We start from the raw sequence: 27,631 nt of genomic DNA on the forward strand, positions 1-27,631 counted from the left end.
TGAATGGTTGTGAGTCAAGGACTGCCTGCACTTCATGTGCCTTTTCCTGTTGTAATACTCAGGCAGGCCTGACACCCAGGTTATTGTCCCAGGGCAGAAAGCTGTTGTCTTCCAAGCTAATAGAACAGAGGAATGAAGAGACTCTGCCACTGCAGATTCCTTTTGAGGTGCTGGCCTAGGCGACTGCGAGTTATAGTCCTTAGTTAAGGCATGAAAAACCAGCTGGGTGACTTTGAGCCAGTCCCCCTCCTCTCCCTCTCTCAGCCGAACCCACCTCACAGGGTTGTTGTGGAGAGAATGGGAAGGAGGGAGGAGTACAGTATTAGGCATGTTTCTCTGCCTCGAGTTATTTATAAACAATAATACAAGGCGGGATCAAAATCAAATAAACACAGACACACATTCATTTATACCAGGGGTAGGCCGGCCACCTTGGCTCTTTTATGACTCGTGGACTTCAACTCCCAGAATTCCTGAGCCAGCCAGGCTGAGGGGAAAAGGAGAGGTTTCCAAACTGAGCCACGCTGACTCAGGAATTCTGGGAGTTGAAGTCCACCAGTCATAAAAGAGCCAAGGTTACCTAGCCCTGGTCTAGGCCTAGGCCGCTTTATGACTGGTGAACTTCAACTCCCAAGAATTCCTGAGCCAGCCCACGAGTCATAAAAGAGCCACGGTTGCCTACCCCTGATTTATACAAACACCCCCACCCCCACACACATTTTAAGGGAATAAATACCATCTTGGCTGGCATCTCAGTCCATCCCACCGACCACTCATATTTTCCAAAGAAGGAAACAACGAAGCAGCCATCGGCCTTCTCACATAGGCTGAATTGCCTCTCTCTATAATATCCAATGTCATGATTAAGCAAATATAAGGGGAAGGCTTAACAAACCATGGTATCTCAGCCCATAGTCTGCTTGCTTTCTGGAGCGGAATTCTGTCTCGTTCTCCCGATAATGCCAATATCGGAAAACAATTTGGCAGCAAGATCGGGACGATTAGCCAGTCCCAATAGATCCAAGATTTTCCCTCAGACTGTGGAAGGAAGTGGATCGTTATGAGTAACAGAGACCTTTAAGCTGAGGCAAAAAGCAGAAACAGAAAACATTTTAGAAGGATCAAAGCTCACTAAGCTCCACGAAAGCCTTTGATGCTGACTAAGGCACCTGTCCCCGTTCTGCACAGGGAACACGACGCCCTCACCATGTGCTCCATGCAAATGCTGATCTCCCCATCGCTGTAGAAGGCGCCGTAGAAGCCAACAATGTACGGAGAATTGCACTCGTGAAGCACTTGGAGCTCCCGGATGATCTGGTTCCGTACGGCAGGCTTGATCTCCAAGTGAATCAGCTGTTGACGGAAACAGGAGAGAGACATCAGAGGAGGAAGACAGCGCAGAACAGCTCCAAGAGCAATTCTACCTTGATTCCCAAGGCGGCTTTTTTCAGGAGGCAACTGGCCTTCCTTGTTTTTTCTCTGAAGACCTTTCGCTTCTCCTCCAAGAAGCTTCTCCAGCTCTGCCTGGCTGGTGGGGAATGGAAGGATTGATACTCCTAGAAGACCGCTGGTCATTTGCCTTCTTTTAGAGTCGTTGAGGCCGCTCGGGGGTCCTTTCGGCAGCTCCGAGGAGGCTCCACGCCCATTTGCACCACTCAGGTGCCCCTGAGGACACAGATAAGCCTCCAAGTGGCCTCAACATCTCTCTAAAAGGATGCAAACGACCGGCTGTCTGCAAGGAGTATAAATCCTCCAATTCCCCACCATCCGGTCAGAGCTGAAGAAGCTTCCTGGATGAGAAGCGAAGCATCTTCAAAGAGAAACAAGGAAGCCCAGTTGCCTCCTGAAAAAGCACCTTTGGCATAGAGCACCTACGACTCATTGGGTCATCTTTTATCAATATTCATTTACCTAGAGAGACCAACAGAATGACTCAGGGCAAGCAAAAATGCAGTGGGAACAGGAACAACCTCTGACTTCCCCATTGACTTTGCATGAGGGTAGGTGGCAGGGATCACAATCATGTGGAGTGCAGCTGGTCTGGAGATCCCTGAAATTTCAATTCCATAGAAGTAACGAAACCCATATTTTGCGCGTACTCTTTAAGTTAACACATTTCAGGTACCTTGATTCAAAATTTGTTTGGCTAACTGAAGGTTAAAAGGTAAAGGTTCCCCCGCACACACGTGCTAGTCGTTTCCGACTCTAGGGGCCGGTGCTCATCTCCGTTTCAAAGCCGAAGAGCCAGCGCTTGTCTGAGGACGTCTCCGTGGTCATGTGGCCGGCATGACTAGATGCCAAAGGCGCACGGAACGCTGTTACCTTCCCACCGTAGTGGTCCCTATTTTTCTACTTGCGTTTTTTACATGCTTTCGAACTGCTAGGTTGGCAGAAGCTGCGATGAGTAACAGGCGCTCACTCTGTTACGCGGCACTCGGGATTCGACCCGCCAAACTGCCGACCTTCTGATCGACAAGCTCAGCGTCCTAATCCACTGAGCCACCGCGTCCGTAACTGAAGGTTACAAACTAGAAAAAATATTTCAGTGGTGTATAGATAACAGCCAGGCAACGTATGGATAGACTGTAAGATTTGACATTCTCTATTTGCACAACGAGAAAAAGCTGCTTGTGATTTTTAACATAGATTAGGTTTATTTGAATCTCTACTGGGATTCTAAAACACTGATATTGATTCAATGTTTCTTTTTGCATTTTTTCCAGCTTGCTTAAAGAATTTTAAAAAAAAGCATCTTCCATTTTGTTAACATTACAAAATTTAAAAGATCAGACAACAAACCCTCAGAATCTGACTATTTGCTAAAAGTCATTTTTGCAACTGAGAAAGTCATTTGCAATTTAAACAGAATTTTATGTTCTACCGACCGTCTGGGCAATTTCTATTAATCGTAACTAACACATTTACTTATAACCTATAATTAACTGTTAAGTCTTTCTTTTCATTTTTTAATAGTGTTTTCATTTTTTAATCTGTTCTACTCGAGCCGTTGTCCATACATCGAGGCAGGTCACCGCATAGTGAAAGAAAGAAATAACCCAACACCCCTTTAAAATCCTAGAAAAAGGAATATGCAAGACGCAAAAGATGCAAGTTGAGAAATACGGTTTCGCAATATAGACAATTCATTCACAGAAGAGACCAGGTTGTACTGTGTTATGATTGCACGTTCAGCCACGAGAGGTGCTTCTGGCCCTTTTAAAAGCTATTGGCAGACACCCTTGCTCAATAACGGAGAGCCATGGGACTGCAATTATAGCTCTATATTTGCTAATGGTTCTGCATCCAGGAAGGCACGCAGTATAACCTACTTAGCGGTGCAAAAAAAAAAAAAAAAAAGCAGCAGCAGAAGAAAAGTGGGAAGTAAAGCAGTCACCATAGGAACGCTTGCAAGGCTCAGGAATGGAACAGTGAAACCAATTATGGAAGATTGTGCCCAGAAGACTTCAAGCCTTACGCTGCGCAAATGTTCTTTCCAGAAATACAATTTTCCAAAGGAGGGCAAACTTATTAGCCACCCAACCTGCTATCGTTACCTTCCATAGGAAAAAGGTACAAGATATTTATTTATTTTATTTTATTACATTTATATACACCCTGGCACACTGCGACTGTCATAAATATGATAGTTATTGATGTCCATCGAGATTCTCAGTCATCCAGGTCACGGTTGTCCCAAAGGTGCGTTTTTTTCAGGAGGCAACTGGACTTCCTTTGTTTTTCTTGGAAGATACTTCGCGTCTCCTCCGAGAAGCTTCTTCAGCTCAGACTGGATGGTGGGGAAGGGAAGGATTTATACTCCTTGCAGACAGCTGGTCGTTTGCATTCTTTTAGAGCAGGGCTTTTCAACCTTTTCACCCATTGTACCACTTTTAGGATACGGCAACATCCGCGTACCAACAGTCGCCTAGCAAGGTGTCAAAAACGTGATGACCCCCCCCCCAAAAAGGTGATAAAGTACAGGTAGTCCTCGACTTACAACAGTCCGCTTAGTGACTGTTCGAAGTTACAATGGCACTGAAAAAAGTGCCCCCCAAGCCACAGCTGAGCAAGACGCCTGCCTGCCCGCCCGGTGGCGCTCTTCCTCCTGTCCGAGGTTTTCATTGTTGTGAGCATTTATGTTGGGGATTGGCAGCGGGGGTGGGGTGGGGGGTGTTTGGTTTTTATTCCCCCCCACCCTCTACTAGGTGGTTGCAGCAGGTTTTGGTCACTTCACATGACCCTGGGACACTGTGACCGTCATAAATATGAATCAGTTGCCAAGCGTCTGACTGTAAATGACAAGACCCTGCAGATGCTGCAACATTCCAGCTGATCGGCGCTTCTTCTGGGCTCAGCAGAAGCACCAGGATCAGTGCTGAGATCCACCTGGATCCTGGTGTGGATCCTGGCGCTTCCGCTGAGCCCTGACAGCCCTGCAGCTCCAGCCGTCTCTCGCTCAGGCTTGTGCGGTACTGCCACCGGTTCACCTCATTCCCCTCCCCCGCTACCACTTTTCTAGGATGGTCGTGTACCACCTGCCAGGTGCCGATGTACCACAGGTGGTACCCATACCACTGCTTGAAAAGCCCTGTTTTAGGGAGTTGTTGAGGCCATCTGGAGGTTTGTCTGTGTCCTCAGGGTCACCTGAGTGGTGCAAATGGGTGCGGAGCCTTCTTGGAACTGTTGAAAGGACTGTGTTGCAGACTGGATGTGGAGATGTCATATCCCACTAAGTCATGTCTGACCCTTTGCGACCCCATGGACCACAGCACACCTGGCCCTTCTCTCCTCCACCGTCTCCTGGACTCTGCCCAAATACATGTTCCTTGCGTCAATGACCTTATCTAACCATCTCATCCTCTGCTATCCCCTTCTCCTTTTGCCTTCGGTCTTTCCTGACATCGGAGTCTTCTCTAATAAGTCCTCTCTTCTCATTTGGTGGCCAATATATTTGAGCTTCAGCGTCAGGATCTGTCCTTCCAAAGAGCAGCCAGACGAATTCCTTTAGGATTGGTTGGATCTCCTTGCCGGGTCCAAGGGACTCCTGAGCGTCTTCTCCAGCACCACAATTTGTAAGCATCAATTCTTTGGCACTCAACCTTCCTTACGGTCCAACTCTCACAGCCATACATCACTACTGGGAAGACCATAAGCTTTGACTATCATATCCATATCCTACCAATCATCCAACTTTCTCTCCCCACTGAAGCAGGAGATAGAAGAACCAAAACTCAAAAAGGGGCTGCTAAGTCCCTACTAGGGCCCCTTCCCGTCTTTTTTTTCTCTTTGATCTTTGTGCTCATTCACATTAGAACAGGTCACATAAGCCAAATCAGACGACGATAGCCAAAATTACAGATCAATTTCGGCTTCTCTTGTCGCAGTGCTTCGGAGACGGGAGAAGGCCATCTAAGCGCTTTCCATCATCTCCAGAAAAGCAGCACCTATTAATTAATTTATTTTTTTACAATTATGGATGGACATGGACTGAAAGTCACTACAGGCAGTCCTCAACTTCCAACCACAATTGGAACTTCAGAACTTCAGGCAGCTGTTAAGCGAATCGCACCTCATTTTACAACTTTTGTGCCACGATTGTTAAATGAAGCACGGCAATTGTTAAGTGACTCACGGGGTCATTATGCAAATGCGGCCTCCCACACTGACTTCGCTCGTCTGAAACCAGTTGGGAAGATCGCAAAGGGCAATCACATCTCCCAAGATGTTGCAACTATTGTAAATACATGCCAGTTGCCAAGCACCCAAATTTTCATCACATGACAATGAGGATGCTGGGATGGTCACTAGCTGTGAGAACTGGTTCCCAAGTCAATTTTTTCAGTGCCTCTGTAACTTTGAAGGGTCGCAAAATGAACGTTTGTGAGTCAAGGACTAGCTGCAGTTAGAAGCCAAAGGAACTTCACCTTTGCTGTTTAAACAGGTATCAATACAGTATCAAAAAGAAGAGCCTTGGTGGAGCAGTGGGCTGATGCCTCCTTAAGTAACACCAGCTGCCTGCAATTAGTGCAGGTTCGCATCCCACCAGGCTCAAGGTTGACTCAGCCTTCCATCCTTCCCAGGTAGGTAAAATGAGGACCCAGATTGTTGGGGGCAATTAAGCTGACTTTGTAATAATGCCGCTTGGGGGGGGCAGGGCGAAAGCCTTAATAAGCAGGCATATACATAGAATGAAGGCTATTGCTAAGCACATTGATTTGTGCTTTAGATTGTAAGCCGCCCTGAGTCTTTGGAGAAGGGCGGGATATAAATGGGATTTAAAAAAAAGGCAATCTTGCACCAAAAAAGATGAGTTGCATAAATTTACATGGCTGCCCATCTCACGTTTAGTGGCTCTAGGCTGTGTACAAATATTAAAATCAGCAATTAAAAATAAGAACACATGACACCTTAATCATAGGACCACATCACCAGCAGAGCTCGCCTAACCTCCTGGCCCAAATTCCCGTGGAAACAGTCAGGCCTTCAGAGTTTTATGAAAGGCTAACAGGGTCAGATCTAGATCCAGATAACAACTATGAAGTCATAGCAGGCGATAACTTCTAGCCAAACTTAGATGATTATGAAAAGCTAAACAGGATTAGACGTGGTGAGTACCTGGGTGGGGAACTGCCAGGATATTTCAGAGTAGCAGGCTACATTAGAAAAGGTGGGGGGGAAAAACACTCTGAAGCTGCCATGAAAGTCACATCATCATCAAGTGAAGTCATCTCTAGTAAAAGGTGAAGCAAATCCTTAAATAAAATTCTGTAGATATCACAAGAAATCTAGGAAACTAGATCTATTGTCTAGACCGGGGGTAGGCAACCTCGGCTCTTCCATGAGTCATAAAAGAGCCGAGGTTGCCTACCCCTGGTCTAGACAGTCCAGAAAATTGGACTAAAAAATATTTGTAGCGGTGAGGCTCTAAACTGTTGCAATATTTTAGTATTCATGCTGTTTATTAAGTAGGAGACAAGTTGGAGATTACAGGTAGCTCTCAACTTACAATCGATCGTTTAGTGACTGTTCGAAGTTACAAAAGCCTGGAAAAAGCAACCTATGACCATTTTTCACACTTTTAACAATTCGCCATGGCCAACTCACCGTAGGACAAGAGTTACACTAATATTGAAGAAATAGTATCTTTAAAGAAAGGATGCCAAAGGAGGGACAAAATGAAATGTGAATGATTAAAAATCAAAATATTTTTTTAGCTATTTTAAATAAATTGAATTGTTGAATTGTCCCACAGCACATTGGCTGTAGCAAGTTGTCCCATTCCAGTTGCTGGGGTAGGTCTCCACCCACCCACCCACCCTCCTCCTGTGCTTATGCTATGCCAGTCAATGCACACTCTCACTGCGTTCCCCTCACACCCTTCCCGGACCTACACCTGCCTGCCTGCCTGCCAATTTGAAATGTGCAACTTCCTGCTAACTTTGGTTATGAGAAGCCGGCAGGAAGTTGTCACTTCTAACCACTGTGAGATTTTAGCTTTAGGACCACACACAGCTTAGCAATGGAAATTCCGGTCACAACGGCCACGTATGCAGAGGACTACCTGCCTGTTTTTTGAAAGCTCAACTCAAGAGTTGCAATTTGCCTTGTTATCACTTTGTAAAGTTTATTGCGCTGATGGTGTCACTCCTTGACGTCTTTGGCTGACCTTCAGGCCCACGTTTGGAAAATGGCTTGCCTTTTTTTTTTCTCCCCACACCCCCCCCTTACCGGGTCTCACCTTCCGTGCCATAATTAGCCCTGAGGGTTTGTGTTGTACTTTGGTGACCACCCCACCGTTGCCAGCTCCTAGTTCCGAGATCCTCTCGAAATCGTCGTCTTTCAGTTCACCCACTTTGGCCTTCTGGGTGAGGAAAGCTTCCAAACGTTTCTTCTGCTGCTCGTCCAGCTCCAGTTCTTCCAGTTTTTTCTGGAGGTCCACAAGTTGAGCTCTAAAGGAAAAGAGGGCGAGAGCCATCAGACCCGTGTAACACATCATGGCATGGGTCCGGAATACCTCAGGGACCACCTGCTGCCGGCGTCGACTCCCCTCCGCCCTGTGCGTTCCCACAGAGAGGGCCTCCTCAGGGTGCCTCCGGTCAGAGAATGCCGGCTGGTGGCCCCCAGGGGGAGGGCCTTCTCTGTGGGCGCCCCGGCTTTATGGAATCAACTGCCGGTTGAGCTCCGGATGGCACCGGATCTTCGCTCCTTCCGGCGCGGGTTAAAGACCCATTTATTCGAACAAGCTGGCCTGGCCTGATGGGGGAATGTTAGGGTTTTAATGTTTTTTATATTTTGATTGTTTTAATTTGGGCAATAATTTAATCTTTTTTAACTTTTGTATTTCTATTTATATGCCCTGTTCACCGCCCTGAGTCCTTCGGGAGAAGGGCGGTATAAAAATTCAATAAAACTTAAACTTAAACTTAAACATCACTGTGTATGCAACGGACTGGAGCAGCAGGGACATTGCGATATTTGCTAGTGAAGCCCGAAGGCTCTTAGAAAGACTTGTAGGAAAATCACCTGGCCGCCACAATTTCCCACATTTATGTACAGGTAGCTCTTGACTTACAACCACTAAGTGATCATTCGAAGTTACAACAGCACCGGGAAAAATGAAGTATGACCATTTTTCACAGTTAGGACTGTTGCAGCGTCCCCGTGGTGAGATGATCAAAATTCAGAAGCTTGGCACCTGAATTATATTTGTGACAGCTGCAGTGCACGGGGATCACGCCCTTTTGCGACCTTCTGACAAGCAGAGAAATAGGGAAGCCAGATTCATTTTACAGCCCTGTTATTAACAACTGATTCCCTGAACAACGGTGGTAAGAAAGGTCGTAAAATGGGGCAAAACTCACTTAACAACTATCTTGCTTAGCAATGGAAATTTTAGGCTCAGTTGTGGTTGTAAGTCGAGGACTACCTGTATCGAAGATTGTAAATATTTGCTTAGTTCTGTGCCAGGCTGCATTCTAACATTCCGCCTTGGCTACGAAGAACGTCTATTTTCTCAATCTAAACAAGACATTCTCCAAGCCGCCTAAACAAAAGCGTGGATAGAGATTTTCAAATATATTTTCTGCCAGTTGGCGTTATTTTCTCATTCTATTTGCTTTTTTAATGTACTGTACCTTTGGATTATTTTCCTTTCTCTTCTTGGTGCTGTCACAATCCCCCTTCCTTTATTCTAAACGCCTCAATCTTGCCTCTGCTAAGCTTGTAAGCCGCCCTGAGTCTCCGGAGAAGGGCGGGATATAAATGGAATTAAAATTAAAAAATTTTTAAAAAAATCAATTCCCCCCATTGATAGCGGCTTCTTCCAAATCGGTTCTTTTGCTCAAGATAATTTCTCACTCGCACAACCATTTACTAAACAAGCTCCTCAGCTTTTTCTCTCCCCGCTGCTAACCCATCCAGATGTCACTCCCGCTCTACACTTTGCTTCCATTTAGCAACATTCTATTTGTGGATATAATTGTGAATTCCAGAGCCCTACGGTGTGGCATCTCCCAATTCCCTGAGCCTCTAACTCAGGTTAAGCAGTAGTGGGGGAAGGGGTAATTGTTGTGATCTGCACAATGGGTTTTCGGTTTGGTTATTTTTTATTATTATTATTATTATTATTATTATTATTATTATTATTATTATTATTATTATTATTATTAAAAAACCTGTAAATAAAGAGAGTGTCACACTTCACAGGGATACAATTGAAAACCTCAAGTCTCTGGACGTTTAACCCTCCCTCCCTCCAACAGAAAGCTCACAGACAAAACTTGATCAAATTAACCTAGATAATAACAAAATCCTTAATGCTGGGAAAGGTTGAGGGCAAGAGAAGAAGGGGACGACAGAGAATGAGGTGGCTGGATGGAGTCACTGAAGCAGGAGGCGTGAGCTTAAATGGACTCCAGAAGATGGTAGAGGACAGGAAGGCCTGGAGGAACATTGTCCATAGGGTCGCGATGGGTCGGACACGACTTCGCAGCTAACAACAACAACAATAACAAAATCTTATATGCACAGAACATTTGGGTACTGTAGTACACAGGTATCAAAAACCTCTATAGGTCTATGTTCCGGGGTTTAAATTCTTGTTTTTTTCCCCTCCCACATTTCCATGTCAATGGTTATTTGAGGGGTCTCCTGAAAGATACTTAAGCTATGTTAACATGATTGTTCTCTTCAGCGTAGGAATCACGGGGTTAAGCTTAATTCCTGAAAATGAAACATCTTAATATTAGACCTCTCCTAAGTCTTAGGCTTAGGCTATAAATAATTAAGAGTTTCTCCTTTGCAATGCCCGCTTTGTGGAATCATCATTATCCTAGCTCAGTGCAAGTTTTAAATTTGCTGTAGCTGCAATTCTATGCATATTTATTCAAAATAAATCAAGCAAAATTCGGAGATGCTTATTTTTAAGTAGGAATCCACTGAACAGACATCTTAAAAAAACATTTTTATTTTAGAAGGTAGAAGGACTTCATTTGGATAAAAGGAAAACATTTCTCAGGAAAAAAATAAAAAAATAAAAAAAGCTTTTTTAAAAAATAAAAATAAAAAATAAAACGGAAAGATGAGAAGATAGGCAGCAAATTCTGTATCTTGATGGTTCCCAGATTCCAGCTCTTAAGTTACAAAAATTCCTCTCTTCCCATTTAAAATATGTCCTGTTTAAAGTATGTAAGTCCATAAGTACTTTTATAAAAGACTGGAAACCTTTTACAGACTTTTTTCTGAAAATGGACAGAAATAAACTGGGGGTTTGCGGATAAAAGGGATTAAATATAGGAAGAAGAAGATCTATATAATAGATCTCTAAGGGTGGGGAGACGATAAAAGTTTGTAACTGTTGTAATGAAGATTAGAAGTGGCTTTACATTTTCTTTTTCTCTCCTGTTTCTCTTTTATATTTTCTACCTTTTCATAATTTGTTCTTGGTTATCTTTTAATTAGGTAAAACCTTTCAACAAAAATGATAACCTGTCTAAAGCGGGCAGTTTTTCTTGTGCATTATTTCGCCTGCTTTTCCTTCTCCCCCCCCCCCACTACAGTTCTGATTCCTCCTTCATGCATAATTCCCCTTGCATTTCATTTCCACACCTTCAGCAAAGTCTTTGAACACTATGCTTCCTTTGATCTGAACCCCAGTGCTTGTAGCAGTTCTTTGCTATATAATATTCTCCATTACAAATATGTAGATGTAATTTCCCGATCCATTTACACTGCTCTTGAAAGGACACATGATATGGTCAGCTGCCCTCCGTCAAACTGCTGCTTTTGTGCAAATCTGCAGCGTTTCCACCAAACTCACTTAGTTTCTTTTAAGTATCGCTGCTCCTTATCATAAGTCCCCTCTAAGCATTTCAGAACTGCCAACTTATCATTCATTTCTCCAAATATACTCAACAGACGCTACTTTTTTCACTATATCAACCTGAACAATTTAATTTCGAAGCACACATCATCTTTCCCACCATCAGCAACTCGCACATTCAACCCCCCCTGCCCTTCTTTCCATACTGTACCCATTTTTATCGGCGTGCTTATAACGGTTAAAGAAGCTGAGCTGATCAGATGGAAAGCAGCCAGCCTGGGCTTGAAACCCGAGCGCTGTTGGACAGGATGAGCTCCTGTTCCTTGGCCCAGGCTCCTGCCCACCTGGCAGTTCAAAAGCATGCAAGTGCAAGTAGATCAATAGGTACCAATTTGGTAGGAAGGTAACAGCACCTCAGCATAATAGCCATGCTGGCCACATGAGCCAAGAAACATGTCAGGGCACGACTGGACAGGGAACCCTTTAGCTTTCACCAGCCTCCTTTAAATCAGATAAAAAGGTAAAGGTAAAGGTTCCCCCGCACATGCGTGCTAGTCGTTTCCGACTCTAGGGGCCGGTGCTCATCTCCGTTTCAAAGCCAAAGAGCCAGCGCTTGTCCGAGGACGTCTCCGTGGTCATGTGGCCGGCACGACTAGACGCCAAAGGCGCCACAGAACGCTGTTCCCTTCCCACCGTAGCGGTCCCTATTTTTCTACTTGCATTTTTACGTGCTTTCGAACTGCTAGGTTGGCAGAAACTGGGACGAGTAACAGGCGCTCACTCTGTTACGCGGCACTCGGGATTCGACCCACCAAACTGCCGACCTTCTGATCGACAGGCTCAGCGTCCTAACCCACTGAGCCACAGAGCACTGGTTTCCCATGAAATTCAATCAGCACATTTTTTAAAACAATCCCCAATCTATTAAATTTTCATCATATTTGCGGGAGATGGACTTCTGGCATACACCATTAGTCCCAGGTTCAAATCTCTATTCCAGCATGTATCTCACCATCAGATCACAGACCACGAGTCTCACGCTTTATTACAGATAGTCCTCAACTTACAACAGTTCGTTTAGTGACCCTTTGAAGTTACAACAGCACTGAAAAAATGACTAGAGAGTGTTTTTCACACTTATGACGGCTGCAGCATTGCCACGGTCACATGATCAAAATTCAGTCGCTCATATTTATGACAGCTGCAGTGTGCCAGGGTTCTGTGATTGCCTTTTGCAACTCCCTGATATGCAAAAACAACAGGGAAGCCAGATTTACTTAACTGCAGTGATTCACTTAACAACTGTGGCAAGAAAGGTCGTAAAATGGGGCATAACTCACAACAAATATCTTGTTTAACAACAGAAATGTTAGGGTCAATTGTGGTGCTAAGTTGAGGACTACCTGTACATTGCATGGTTCTAAGGTTGGGCAGATGTGACACTGAATGTGGTCAACATTACAAACAACAAAGAACACTATGAAAAACAAAGAACATTTTAAGCAAGTATGCTATGCAAATCCAGTGAGTATGGCTTTCTATGCTTCAGTGTGTCACTGAGTAATTCATGGTAGGAGCAGGTTATGCAAATACACCATAATTATACTTGACTGTATGGGTGAGTTATGTGAGACACACACACACACACGTTTTAAGCTCTTTGAACAGCGATTTCTATAATCAGTAAAATACTAAAATTAATGTACACAGTAAGACATATATATTCCAAATTTTTAGCTTAGATGACGTAAGATTTTTGTGAAAGTGTCATGTCTACCCTCACAAACTAACTGCCCTGAGGGATAACCAATTCACAAAATGGCTGCAGCTGGTTGTAGACTGGGTTAAAAACAGCACTAGAATCTGAATACACGATGGTCCTGCCCGTAGTTACACATTTCCATATTCCCAACTGTTCAAAGTTGTTACAGAAATAGCACTAGAGTGGAAACCAGGGGAGGGGGGGGGAAGAGAGAGAGAATGCCATTACAGTTAATAGTACCCTAAACACCTTGGAAAAGACAGGATAAAACTATGTAATAAAAATAATTGCTATTCAGTTCTTTTATTATTGGCTTTAAACTACTGCTCATCTTTCCACACAATTTCTCTACTCAATATCCCCAATTCTTCCTAATTGCTGCTCCCTGCTACATTATGCGTACTCCATTCTTAAAACATTTTATGGCACGCACTTTTATATTTTCTGAACTAATACTGATTCTCTCCCTCCAACATTCATTTCTAAATTATCAATAATATAGAAGCAGATTAATAATTTTAATTAGGTGGGTCACTACCATGCTAACACAGATTATAAGAAAATCTTTGCTGTATCGAAGAAACCCCCTAAGTCTACGTGATTCAGGGGCCAACCACACATGTTCTGGAAACTAAAAATACAGGGAGGGTGGCTGTTCTCTTCCATTTTCATTCCTCGGCAGCTGGTAATTATTCAAGCCTGTGAATCTTGATATTATTTCCACTACCAAAATCAGCAGCTACCTACCGATAATTTGGACCTCCACGGTTTCATGTAGTCTACGGGTGTCCAACCTTGACAAGTTTAAGACTTATGGACTCCTCAGCCAGCACGGTTAATTCTGGGAATTAAAGTCCATAGGTCTTAAAGTTATCAAAGTTGGATGTCTCTGGTCTAGTCATTTTTAAAAATAATCTAAATTGGTGATTATCATGGTAAGTGATGTGATTAAAGCATATTTTAACTACATATATACATATATGTGTGTGCATACATATACATACCCTTCTATTATTTATTTCAAATAACATTCTACATAAAATTTCATGCAGTTTCAAAGAATACCCCCTTTCTATCAATAAGAGGTCAAATGGCTTCTGTTTGTCAACACTTTCTAAAAATGTAGAAATCTACATCTATTAATGTAAATATGAAATGCTACTGTCTTTAAACGCTGTATTTTAATAGCGGTTAGAACAATTATTCAGTGGAACAACTTGCCTCCAGAAGTTGTGAAAGCTCCAACAATGGAAGCTTTTAAGAAGAGATTGGACAGCCATTTGTATGACATGGCATAGGGCTTCCTGCCTGAGCACGGGGTTGGACTAGATGACCTCCAAAGTCCCTTCCAACTCTGTTATTCTTTATTCTATTCTGTATTCATTCATTCTTTTTGCTAATTGCCGACATTTCTATGTAGGCTTCATCCTTTATATGGCTAACATCTCTCATCACAATTTATGCCTTTCCAGGTCATTGACAGTTCCTCACCCCTATGACTCACACTTCAACTTATTTATGAAAACACAACATTTCAACACAAATCATTCTACATGTGAAAAGTCTTGAAATATCACTGCCCTGTCAGCCGAAGCTTCACTTCTATTCTTACAGACCTGTTCAGTTCCCCCCAATCATGGACCTTTTCAAGACTAAAACCTTAAGTACAAATTCTTGGGAGTATGGCCCATTGGATTAAAAAGTCAGCTTCTAAGTAAATTTGCAAAAAGTATTATGTTTTAAATATCCAACATTCTCCTTCTTCTGTCTCCCCAGTCATTACTTTGCCAGTTCATTCTTCCTCTTATAGTGTATCAGTACTTCATCCTTAATAAATCACTTCCCCGATTCTTGTTTTGTAATATTGTAAAATGCATTTTACACATTGCTTGAATGCCTCATTTTATCTGAGCAAAAATGGTCTGGAGCAGGATTTCACTTATAAGGAGCCTGAAGAATAGCATGCCATATAAAATATGCTGAAAGAAAATGAAAACATCTTTTAAAACTCTATGTAAGTTGTTACAGACAGCTTTTCAGCTATTATAGAATGAACTATTGCTTCTCGTGCATAATATTCAATTGTAGTAATGAAACAAGGATTTATTTGGGCAGAATTTTCCCAAGATTATTTTAAGAGCAGACATACAAGCCTTTAAATTCTTCCCACCAGTGCTACAACCTGATTGACCGAATGAGGTCTTACAGTCTGGTTCTGTCTTACGTTGACATCTCTATTATCTGTCAAACATGACTGGAAGCATTCCATTCTCCAACGTTCATCAGGAATTACAACCTGACTTCACCCACTACTATGGTTGATCATACTCTAGACCGAGATAATAGGAAAAGTGGTGGCGACACTGTTTTCCTTCAAGAGATGTATCAAGCAAAAATCTTCCTTCATTAATTACGGAACATTCGGCCAGCCAATATGTGACAAAATAACCTGTTTCATTGGTTTCAAATGAACTGTTGCTTGATTTTGCTGGTCTTTTCACCAGGTCTACGTGGCCACTGCACCTTTCCTCTCTGTTCAAGTTCTTCATAGAACACAGAATAATATGGCTGAAAGGGACCTTGGAGATCTTCTAGTCCAACCCCCTGCCTATGGTAGGAGATCCTAAACCTATTTATTTATTTGGTTTATATACCACCCTACTCCCAAAGGACTCAGGGCGGTTTACAAGGCAAAATTTAAAAACAATACAATATAAAATTAAAATTAAATTAAATTAATGCCAGGAGATGCTATACCATTTCAGACCCAGAGGGCTCCTTTGCTGTTTTCTTGCAGACGTTTCATGACCCAAACTAGGTATTATTATCATCATTGCTAGAAGGGAGTGAGTGGGGTTTGTGGAATGGAGATGGGGAGGATGACGATGGCTGTGGGGTCCTCGGTGCTGAGTTTGGTAGTTTTGTTGCAAGTGTTTAATGACCCAACTAAATAACATCAGCAGTGCAAGAAGAGAGCTGGGTTTGTGGAGGAGGAGGAAGAGGAGGGCGGCGGTGGGATCCTTGGTGCTCTCTGAGCTTGGTAGTTTTTTTGTGGATGTCTCATGACCCAAACCAGGTAACAGCAGTGCCAGAAGAAAATGGGGTTTGCGGAGTGGTGGTGGTGGTGAAGAAAAGAGAAGGAGAGAGCCTGTGGGATCCTTGGTCCTCTCTGAGCTGGGTGGCTTTTCTTGTAGACGTCTCATGACCCAAGCTAGGTAACATCAGAAGTGCCAGAAGAGAGAGAGCAGGGTTTGTAGAGTGGAGAAGAGGAGAGAGAAGGGCTGTGGGGTCCTTGGTGCTCTCTGAGCTGGGTGGCTTTTCTTGCACACGTCTCATGACCCAAACTAGGTAACATCGTCAGTGCCAGTTCACTTATTATCCCACTTTGGGTCCTGAAATGTCTGCAAGAAAACCACCAGACACCCCCACCTACCCACCCACCGCACAAGGACAACTCATTTCAACCCTGAGCCAGAAATATTCTCCTTGATTGGCATTCTGGACCATCTCAGGGCAGAAGAAGAACTCGCCTGCCTGGCAGGACCTCATTCCTCTTTCCCATGGGGCGCATCCCAACACCCCCATCCACCCTTTCCTTAAAGACCAGTAAAGTCTTCCAATATTTGAGGGGTTGCCAACAAAGAAGAAGAGGTCAACTTACTCTCCAAAGCGCCCAAAGGCAGGCCAAGAAGCAACAGATGGAAACTAACCAAGGAGAGAAGCAACCTAGAACTAAGGAGAAACTTCCTGACAGTGAGAACAATTCACCAGTGGAACTCCCCGCCTCCAGAAGCTGTGAATGCTCCAACACTGGAAGTTTTTAAGAAGAGACTGGACAGCCATTGGTCTGAAATGGGATAGGGTTTCCTGCCCGAGCAGGGGGTTGGACTAGATGACCTCCAAGGTCACTTCCAACTTATTACTATTATAACTAAGGAGAAACTTCCTGACAGTGAGAACAGTTCACCAGCGGAACAGCCTGCCTCCAGAAGTGGTGAATGCTCCAACACTGGAAGTTTTTATTATTTATTTATTTATTTATTTATTATTTAAACTTGTACAAGGAGAGACAGGACAGCCATTCATCCGGAATGCTACATACAGGGTTCCCCTGCTTGAGCAGGGGGTTGGACTAGAAGACCTCCAAGGTCCCCGCTTATTCTATTCTGCCCTGTCTAATTCTAATGCTAATCATTCTAACGCTAATCATTCTAATGCTAATCATTATAATTCTATTCTATTCTCCACCACCAGCACCACCCCGATTCCTCCGAGCTGCCCTACCTTCCTCTCGGGGCTTCACCTTGAGGCAGCCCCCCACCCCACCCCCCCGTTCGTGGATCGATGCTCCTCCAAAGGCCGACCGCCTCCTCCCTCCCAGCGGCTCCCCCCGACCTTCCCTCGCCTCACAGCAGCTCCACACAACCCCGAAATACCTTCCAGGAGCAAATTTTCCTCCTTTTTTTCCCCCTCGTTCCCTCCACCCCGCGCCGGCCTCCCCTCAGAAATACCTCGCGTCCTTCGCCCGCTCCCCCTCAGACCCACAGCCGGCGCCCCACTCCGACCCTCGAGCCCAACTCACTCGGCGGTTTCGCCCTCGCCGCAGCCGGTGGGGCTGGGTCCCTCGGCGATGGTGGGGGTGATGTTGAGGGCCGGCGGCACCAGTTTCCTCTTGGCCGGCATGGCGGCGGAGGCTGGGGCTCGCGTTCCGCGGCGCCTAGCGAGGGACCCGCCTCAGAAGAAGAAGAAGAAGAAGAAGCAGCCGCCGCAGTGGCGTCGTCATCGCCCGGCTTGGCTGCCCTAAGCGAGGCCGAGGCTGCGCGCGAGGCCTAAACCCCCTCAGCCCGGCCCTGAGGTAAAAAAAAAAAAACGCGAAGAGGCGAGAGGAAGGGGGCGTGGCCGAAGCGCGAGCGCGCGCCAGGGAGAAACTGTGGAGGGGGGGGAGAAAAAAAAAGTCTCCTCCCACCAATTCGCCGTCTCGCCATTGGCTGGGGCTCTCGCGGGCCACCCACCCACCCACTCGATTGGACGGCTTACCCTGGAGCTTGAGAGGCGCGCGCTCGCGAGCCCTGCTCTGGATTGGTCGGGGCGCTGGGAAAAGGGGGCCGCGCGCGCGAGCCAGCTGGCCGGCAGGCCGGCCGGCCAAGAAAGCGAGCGAGCGAGCGGGCGGGCGGGCGAGCGCGCGCCCGCCCAGGTGAGGAAGCCTTCCCCTCGCGATTGGTCGAATCTCTTTAAAGAAGCGAGAGAAGACGTCGAGTTGAGAGACGCAAGCGGGGGGGAGGGGGAGGAAAGAGGAGAGACGGAGGAGAAAGGAGGCAAGTCTCGCGAGAATAGACCCCTTCACTTGAGAGCAAGACTGTCCCCCAACCGCCGCAAGAAAGGTTGGCGCATGCGCTCGGCCAACTGGCTGGTGGGGGGTGGGAGGAAAAAAAGGCGGGATATTTTTTTTTGGGCACGCGGGCGGCTGCTCATCAGTTGAAGCCGAACCTGAGGTGTGGTAACGGCTGGCTTCCCGTGCTGTGGGCGGTTTTATAGGACATTTCAAATGAGGGACTCTGCAAGCAGAGCTTTTGTTTTTAACTCTCCGCCGAGTCGTCAAAACCAGGAGTTACACTTTTCCCTTGGCTCTCAGAGAAATGCCTCATGAGGAAATCTGAAAGTTGAGTCATGGCAACTGGTCTATTTTTTTTTTTAGTTTGAAACATTTGGCTGATTACCCAAGTAGCTTCTTAATTATGAGGAAATGTTCCCAGGGAAGATGCTCCTTGCTGGGGTTCCGAGTGGGACCAGGTTGCATTCTCTCCCCTTTCTTATTCAACCTGGATGCTGAAATGTTCACGAGGAAGCTAGATCTTGAAGAATTGGGGGCAAGGTTGGTGGAACAAACATCAAATGAATTTGATGTGCTGATGATCCAACTTGCTTCAGGAATCAAAACATCTGATCAAGAAAATCAAAGAAGTGAGAATTTTGGTTTCTTCCTGGACATCAAAAAGACCAAGGTCGTGGCCGTTGCAAGGAAAGGAAACTTCAAAATAGAAATGGTGGTGAAGAGAGAGAATGTGTGGAAAAATTTACTTTCCTTGCATCAGAATGGTGAATGGCAGTGTCATGTGATTGCCATTTTGTGATCTCAGGTGGCTTCCGACAAGCATAGTCCATGACTGAATTCACTTAACAATTGCAGTGATTTGCTTAACAATTGTGGCAAAAAAAGGTCATAAAATTTGTCGTGACTTATTTAACTGCGTTGCTTAGCAACTGAAATTCTGGCCCCCAATTGTGATTGTAAGTTGGGGACTACCTGTATACTGAGTATGCTTATGACTGTTGTAAACCTCCAGTCCTAGCCAGTCAAATGATGCTCTTGAGGTACTGACCAGGTGCCTGGAAATGGTGACGCTCTAGATGAGGAATTGACTCCAGCTCAACCCTTGCAAGACAGAATGACTTTGGGTTCTTGCCCCCCTCCCCCTTTCTGGATATGTTGATGATCTTTGATCCTCCATGGATCTTGGAAGACAAAGGATATGCCATATGTTCAAGTAGGCTTTAGAAAAGGCCAAAGAAAAAGAGACATTATTGCTTGTGTGTGATGGATAATTCAGAAAGTCAAGAGTATCAAAATAATAATAATCTGATGTGACTGAATCAGAATTGGAATCATGCAGGCAGTGTTTATTTTAGTGACTTTATGAACACAAAAGCTGGAGTTAGAAAAAGGGTAGAAAGTGTATTTACACATTTGAATTTTAGTGTTGAACGACTTTTGAGAATACCACGGAACAAATCAATCCAGAGGTCTCAGATGCCCAGGCTCAAATTATTGAAACCTAGCTCTCTTGAACGTCAATAATAGTGGGGAAGGTGGAAAGGAAAACAAAGGAGAGAAGAACCAGCCAGACGTTTGATGGACTTGATTATGGCAGTCCTGGGTGCACCATTGGAGAAGACCTGATGGCCCACTTAGGGACAGTTCATAGAACAGGTTTGTCGGCGGTCACTAAGAATTGACACCAACTAGATGGCACGTGGTGGCTCAGTGGGTTAGGACGCTGAGCTTGTCGAACAGAAGGCAGTTTGGCGGGTCGAATCCCGAGTGCTGCCTAACAGAGTGAGTGCCTGTTACTCGTCCCAGCTTCTGCCAACCTAGCAGTTCGAAAGCACGTAAAAATGCAAGTAGAAAAATAGGGACCACTACGGTGGGAAGGTAACAGCGTTCCGTGCACCTTTGGCGTCTAGTCATGCCGGCCACATGACCACGGAGACGTACTCGGACAAGCGCTGGCTCTTCGGCTTTGAAACGGAGATGAGCACCGGCCCCTAGAGTCGGAAACGACTAGCACACATGTGCGAGGGAACCTTTACCTTTACCTTTAGATGGCACATCATTTGTACAGCAAAACTAAGTATTTTTAAATGCTGTGTTACTTCTTTGTCACCCAGGCAGAAGCATCCCTGAGCAATCTGCCACAAGAGGCAGAAAGTATAAAGCCCACAGACCAAGCACAAATTGATCAGTCAATACAAGACCTTTTAAACAACAGTAGCAGGAAATTGGCAGTGTGTTCAATAAAAGCCTTTCTGTTAAAAACTGGGTGAAGCAGGAATCATTATTATGTTTGTTGAATGCTGAAATTAAAACACTTGGAAATGGCCCCTCAGGCTTCTACTGTGTCTTAGAACTGGAGTATGAAATTATCACCTTCCAAACCAAGACAACAAGGCATCCCTCTTTCCTTCCACCTCGCTTTTATATTTGTCCTTTTTTTTTCTCAGCACTCTTAACAGAAAAGCCACATGTCCATCTAACCATCCTAAAACAGCCAGGCATTCTGAGGAAAATGGCTGGGTACATGTGCTAGAAGAAGATTCACACCCGCAGTATTGTTCTGTTCCTTTCATTCTCACCCACTGTATTACCCTATCCATCTGCTGAGCCGCTCACATTGTTCTCCCCACATTCCCATGGCAGCCAAACACCTCTTAGTCACTTAAAAATAGAACAGAACAGATCTCTTCCAATAAAAGACAAATTGGGGTTTGCCAACAGGTTGAGTCGATGTGACACATACACATACAGGCGTTGCATTACACGTGCCTGGGTGAGAAACACATTACATTACATAACTGAATCTTCTGGTGCCTATGCGCTCAGCCTGCTTTTCTATTTCTTATTTAATGTACATCCATATAAATGGATTTGTATTCATATGCTTACAGTTCTGTATAAACAAAAGTGAGGATTTGCACAAGTACACCTTAGTTTAAAGCTATGCTATATTCACATTTGGGCAGTGATAGCTAAGACATATTTATGCACTTAGGATATATGCATGAATATTAACATCCAGCTACAAAATGTCTTGTCCAAACTATTAACTTACAATTGGTGTCTTGAAATCTAAAGTAAGCAGCATGTGAATACTGTCAATAGAACAAAATCTTGGCTTTTATGCATCCAACTGCTATTTGTTTATTTTTTGTGCAAAAGCAGACATACCATATTTGTTTTGGAGTTAACTAAGCATGACTAGCATGGAGACCAAAAACCTGGACAACACTTTACATTTTTATTATGCTGTGATGCATTTCTTTCTTATGTTTCTGTTTTCCTGGAATAATAATAATAATAATAATAATAATAATAATAATAATAATAATAATAATAATAATAATATAATATAAACCTTTATTGTCAAAGTACAACATGTGTACATTGAGATTAGCTGAGCCTCCCCCCCCCCGTGCTCTCTCCCCCCAACACACAGTGACAACAAACCCACCATCCTACCACACCATGTGAACCAACTACACCACACACCGGCCTCCCAAGTCAATTCTGCATAGGTTCACAGAGATTATGTCCCATTTAAAAGCCTAACAGCCCACAGATAAAAGCTATTTTTCAGCCTGTTGGTACGGCTAGCTATATTCCTATATCTCCTACCGGATGGTAGGAAAGTAAAGAGATACCGTCCAGGGTGTGAGTCATCCCTGAGAATCTTCCTCACTCTTCCAAGGCAACGAGCCCTGGCGATGTCATCCAGTGGTGTCAGGGAACAGCCCACAATGTCTTGTGCTGTGCTCACTACCCTCTGTAATACTTTCCTGTCCGCGGCTGTCAGACCAGCATACCAAACCACAATACTATACGAGAGGACGCTCTCTATAGTAGACCGGTAAAAGACGGTCATTAGCCGTTGTTCTACCCTGTTCTTCCGCAAGACCCTAAGAAACTGAAGCCTCTGTTGGGCCTTTCTAGCCACCTGGGTTGTGTTAACTTTCCAGGTCAGATCTTCACAGAGGTAGACTCCCAGAAATTTAAAGGAGGAAACTCTCTCTACACAGTCCTCCCCGATGTAAAGTGGGGCAGGTTCCTCCTTTTTTCTCCGGAAGTCTAACCATCTCTTTCGTCTTGCCAATGTTTAGGTGCAAGTTGTTGTTACTACACAATATGGATAGTTTTTGTACCTCCACCCTATATGCTGTCTCATCCCCACCTGTAATAAGACCCACCACAGTTGTATCATCTGCGAACTTGATTATCGCAGTGGATGGGTCAGATGATACACAATCATTGAATGAAAGACAGATTAAAACTACTTATGACCACAATTCAGCCCAAATATTTTGTTGCTAAGTTGAACTTTGCCCCATTTTACGACCTACCTTTCCACAGGAGTTAAGTGAATCACTGCAGATTAAGTTAGTAACACAGTTGTTAAGTGAATGTGGCTTCCCCTTCGACTTTGTTAGAGAATAGCAAAAGGGGATTGTGTGATCCTGCGACACTGCAACCATCATAAATATGAGTCAGTTGCCAAGTGTCTGGATTTTAATCATGTGACCCTAGGGATGCTGCAATGGTCATAAGTGAAAAACGGTCATACGTCACTTTTTTCAGTACTGCTGTAACTTTGAACTGTCACTACAGGAAGTGTTATGTTATGAGTCAAGGACTACCTGTATTTAAAACAGCAAGAAATTACTTAAGAGTTAACTTATTAAACCAGTTTGCAATATAAATCAAGGGGTAATTTTTTTTAACCTTTTCCCCTTCTCACAATTTCTCACTGCGTATTTGGAAACATACACATTCAAAAGGACTGTAGTTATGTTTTGCCACATGACCGGAACTTGAACACTTTCAATAGTCGAAAAGCATGCACATGACCGGCCAGTTGTTCAAATCCAGGAGCAGTTTAAGAAGGGCCTTGGCTTTGCTCTTTTTGCAAAAGACTAAAACAGCTACACTACTAAAATAGATATGTAGGTGAAAGGTTTGTTATTGCACATCTTTGCACTGCAAACATCCCTCTAAATGAATATATAAACAAAGTAATCCACTTTATGGTGCTTTAGAGCAGTGCTTCTTAAGATTGTTCCTAGGATCCATGGGGGTATTGTGTTCCCAAGACCATCTCAGGGCTCCTTAAAAGCAAAATTATTTACTAACCTATGTTGAAAAATAATACAATATTAAAATTCCATCAAACAATCATGAGAAGCCATAGCAGCAGTGAATGTGTCAGTCTTAAATTTTGATATGGTAAATGTTAATAAATGTAATCCATATGAACAAAAGTTATAATTTTAAAAAAATAGGAATAGGTCCTGAGAGGGGAAAAAAACTTTTAAGAAACAGTTTTAGATCATTACTTTAGAAATATTAGGACTACTAACTGTAGCAACTCCTCAATAGTTCAGATGAAAAATCCTGAAGAAAACCAGATGAGCAAAAAGTAATTGTATAAAAGAAGGATTGTTTTAGATGTTGTTTTGGTGCTTTAGAAATAAGTAATGTTGGTTGCTTTTTTTGTCTGTGCACTTTAAAAATTTGTTCATGCTTGAACTGCTTTTTCTGAAAAGCAGGAAGTCTGGAGATAAAGACGCAAAAGCAAGGAGCTCTTTTCTCTCTCGCTCAGGGCTTTTCATCCAGTCGTACGGGTACCACCTGTGGTACATTGGCACCTGGCAGGTGGTATGCGACCATCCTAGAAAAGTGGCAGCCGGGGAGGGGAATGAGCTGAACCGGTGGCAGCACCGCACAAGCCTGAGCGAGAGATGGCTGGAGCTGCAGGGCTGTCGGTGCTTGGCGGAAGCGCCAGGATCAGCGCCAGGATCCAGCTGGAGCTCAGCGCTGATCCTGGTGCTTCTGAGCCCAGAAGAAGCGCCGATCAGCTGGAATGTTGCAGCATCTCCAGGGTCTTGTGATTTACATTCTGATTCATCTTTATGACGGTCAGAGTGTCCCAGGATCATGTGAAGTGACCAAAACCTGCTGCAACCACCCAGCAGAGTGGGGGGGGGGGATAAAAACCAAACACCCCCACCCCACCCCACCCCTGCTGCCAATCCTCAACAGAAATGCTCACAACAATGAAAACCTCGGACAGGAGGAAGAGCGCTGCCGGGCAGACAGGCAGGTGTCTTGCTGGGCCGTGGGTTGGGGGGCACTTTTTTCAGAGCCATTGTAACTTCGAACAGTCACTAAGTGAACTGTTGTAAATTGAGGACTACCTGTACTTCATCACTTTTTTATTTTATTTTTGGTCATCAAGTTTTTGACACCTTGCTAGGCGACTGGTGATACTCAGGTGTTGCCATATCCTAAAAGTGGTAGAATGGGTGACAAGGTTGAAAAGCCCTGCGCTAGCTGCTGCTTCTCACATCGAAGTAAAGTCAAGCAGTTGCTGATTTCTGTCTCTAAAGTACGGTAACCTTGGAGAACAGATGAGTAAAGCACTTGTGATCAGGGTGAGGCTGAATAGGGCAAAGATTGGGGTGCAAGGGGCACTTCGACAAGTGTGCTGGCGCCGGCATGGTCTACTTATGTAATTATCTTTAGGAGTAAGCCAATGGATTGGTTATCCAAAGATAAGATTGATTTCTCTTTATCAACACATCTACTTTCTCCTTCCTCTGTCAGGGACTACATCAAGTATACCTAATCAGCCAAGATGTAGGCAAAATCTTTGGTCAGAGCTCTTTCAGGCTCTGCCTTCAAAATCTGACAAAATTGATATTTTTGAAGTAGTTTAATTGTACAGCAATGGTGTCTCGGGGGCATATCTTATCATATCTGTCCTCAAGTCTACAGATTTTTCAGACTTTGTTTTCTGGGAAATTCTGGAATTTCTTAGAAGCTTATCAGCTTGAAAATAGCAGTGATGTGCATTTTGTGTATACGGAAGACACCTCTCAATGCTGAAGTACTATATACTTTAGAGGAATGTAGGTATATAGAAAACGTAGGTTTGAAGGATTACCTTTATTTTACGCTAGACTCTAAAGGTCATCCAACTTGGGGCTTATATAAAGAATTCTGAACCCATTAATTATGAAGGTCAGAATTGAACAGAGTTGGCATTTTGTCCCTAGAAAAATCCATTCCTGATTAAGAAAAGAGAACTGTTTTGTTGTGTTCACTATTAGCTGTTGACATCCTTGCTGATTTGTTTAGCGAACCAAAAGTAGATTCAAATCTACTGAATTCTACTGAACCCTATCTGAGCATCAGAAGGATAGACCTTTTGACCAACCAAGCCACGTGGGATGGAATTTTCGAAAACCTGTATTCGTTCCAGAAGCATATCTGTAAGTCTTAAATAGAGAAGGAGTGCCTGAGAAATGTATAATAAATAGGACAGTACCCATTTTGGAACGTTCACTGTTCTTGGAAACAGGCTCTGAGACAAATGCTCGAGAGTCTTTCCTCACTGGCACCAAACACGATGCGAACTGGTAGCTTCCTTCTGCCTTGCCCTTCTTTCTGCTATGACGTTGGCTTTGCCCTGTCCTCAACCTACTGAGGCAGACTTAAGCTTCCTTAGCTCTGCCTGCAAGAAAGTCGCCTTTCCCACTTGTTCCTACCCTATCTAATCTCAAGATACATAAAACTAGTTAGTATATCGCACGAATCTAGGTAAGGGACTTCCTGGCTGTAACAGTCACCTGCTTTGTGAAAGATCACCAGGCTGCCTGCCGCTTTGTCCTGAGAAAGGGGCCACTCCGTCCAGAACCTACAAGACCGAAACTCCACGGTACTAGAAGAAAAAAGGAGCACGCAACCATTTGGACTTGTCGCGACTGGAGTTTAAGCCTGTCCCTCCCCATCCACAGCTTCCAAACACTGGGTCAAGTTCTTGAAAGCCTTGCTGAACACAACCTGGGATTGAGATGTACAACTGGATCTCGTCGGCCAATTGAGAACACTTGACACTCTTGAGGGAACGGCCTTAAAAGGACAAGATAAAAGCGCCGAGCAATATGGCAATTCACAATCCCAGGCCATGGGCTCAGACCGCTCTATCTCACAAACAGCAGCTGGCTGCAGAGTAGAAGGGAACAACTGCAACACGATGTCTCCTATTATCAGACTGTAATGCTAAGCACGAGAAAAGAAATTATTGTTACAACTATTAGTAGCAGCAGGAACAGTAAGAGGAAACACATGGGTAGCGGATTCTTCTTCTCTTTCTCCACAGTTCTTGTCTGTCTCCAGCTTGTCTATGATTTGCCATCATTTGGCTTTTTATACTTCCTTGACTTTTCCATGCTCGTCAAAAATATTCCATACCTTGTCTGATAATCCAGATTAACAGCCTGACTTTTTCTGAACAAGCTAGTTTTGGAAATCTAAAACTATCAAAGAGACCATCCTCTGTTTGCAAAAACATATTTGACCCAGTTAACCAGTAACCTGGTGAGATCTCTTGATTTGCTCTGGCAGCACATAATTTTGCTAACAGGGAAATGAGAGAGCACTACTCATTTTCTCCAGACACTGACATTCTCTACCATCCCAGATTTGCAACAACAACAACAACAACAACAACAACAATAATAATAATAATAAGATGATGATGATGATGATGATGATGATGATGATGATGATGATGTTGGAAGGGACCTTGGAGTCATCTAGTCCAACCCCCTGCTCAAGCAGGAAAACCTATACCATTTCAGACAAATGGCTGTCCAGTCTCTTCTTAAAAACTTCCAGTGTTGGAGCATTCCCAGCTTCTGGAGGCAGGTTGTTCCACTGGTTAATTGTTCTAACTGTCATGAAATTTCTCCTTAGTTCCAGGTTGCTTCTCTCTTTGGTTAGTTTCCATCCATTGGTTCTTGTCCTGCCTTCAGGCGCTTTGGAGAATAGCTTGACTCCCTCTTCTTTGGGGCACCACCTGAGATATTGGAACACTGCTATCATGTCCCCCCTTGTCCTTCTCTTCATTAAACTAGACATTTTAAAGTGGCATTAAGACTTCGCATGATCTTGATATAAGGAACAGCTGCTGGAATTGGGTATGTCTAGTAGTTTAATGAAGAGAAGGACGAGGGGTGACAGGTTAGCAGTGTTCCAATATCTCAGGGTCTGCCCCAAAGAAGAGGGGAGTCAAGCTACTGCAGCCCAGCTACTGCAGCCCAGCCTGGCTGCAGGAGGCAGAAGGCAAAGGACTAAAGAAATGGCAGAAAACTCACATGGAACCAGGTCTAGGACAACTTGCCTTGCCCAACTCACCCCGTCGACTCATTCTGGCCAA

At 44.2% G+C, this 27,631-nt stretch overlaps 1 protein-coding gene across 1 annotated transcript in view; it reads right to left on the reverse strand.

The window, feature by feature from the left end:
* MAP2K2 (mitogen-activated protein kinase kinase 2) overlaps nt 1-18,109 on the reverse strand; it is a 45,399-nt gene extending 27,290 nt beyond the window's left edge. The window contains exons 1-3 of the mRNA XM_081321293.1: nt 17,665-18,109; nt 7,739-7,949; nt 1,207-1,353 (exon numbers count right to left, since the gene is read on the reverse strand). Coding sequence (XP_081177419.1) covers nt 1,207-1,353; nt 7,739-7,949; nt 17,665-17,765 — 459 coding nt within the window. The 5' untranslated portion in view covers nt 17,766-18,109. The remainder of the gene's footprint in view (nt 1-1,206; nt 1,354-7,738; nt 7,950-17,664) is intronic.
* Between the last annotated feature and the right edge of the window lie 9,522 nt (nt 18,110-27,631).

Source organism: Vipera berus (genome assembly GCF_964194415.1).
Source record: "Vipera berus genome assembly, chromosome: 1".
In the NCBI taxonomy this organism is placed as follows: Eukaryota; Metazoa; Chordata; class Lepidosauria; order Squamata; family Viperidae; genus Vipera; species Vipera berus.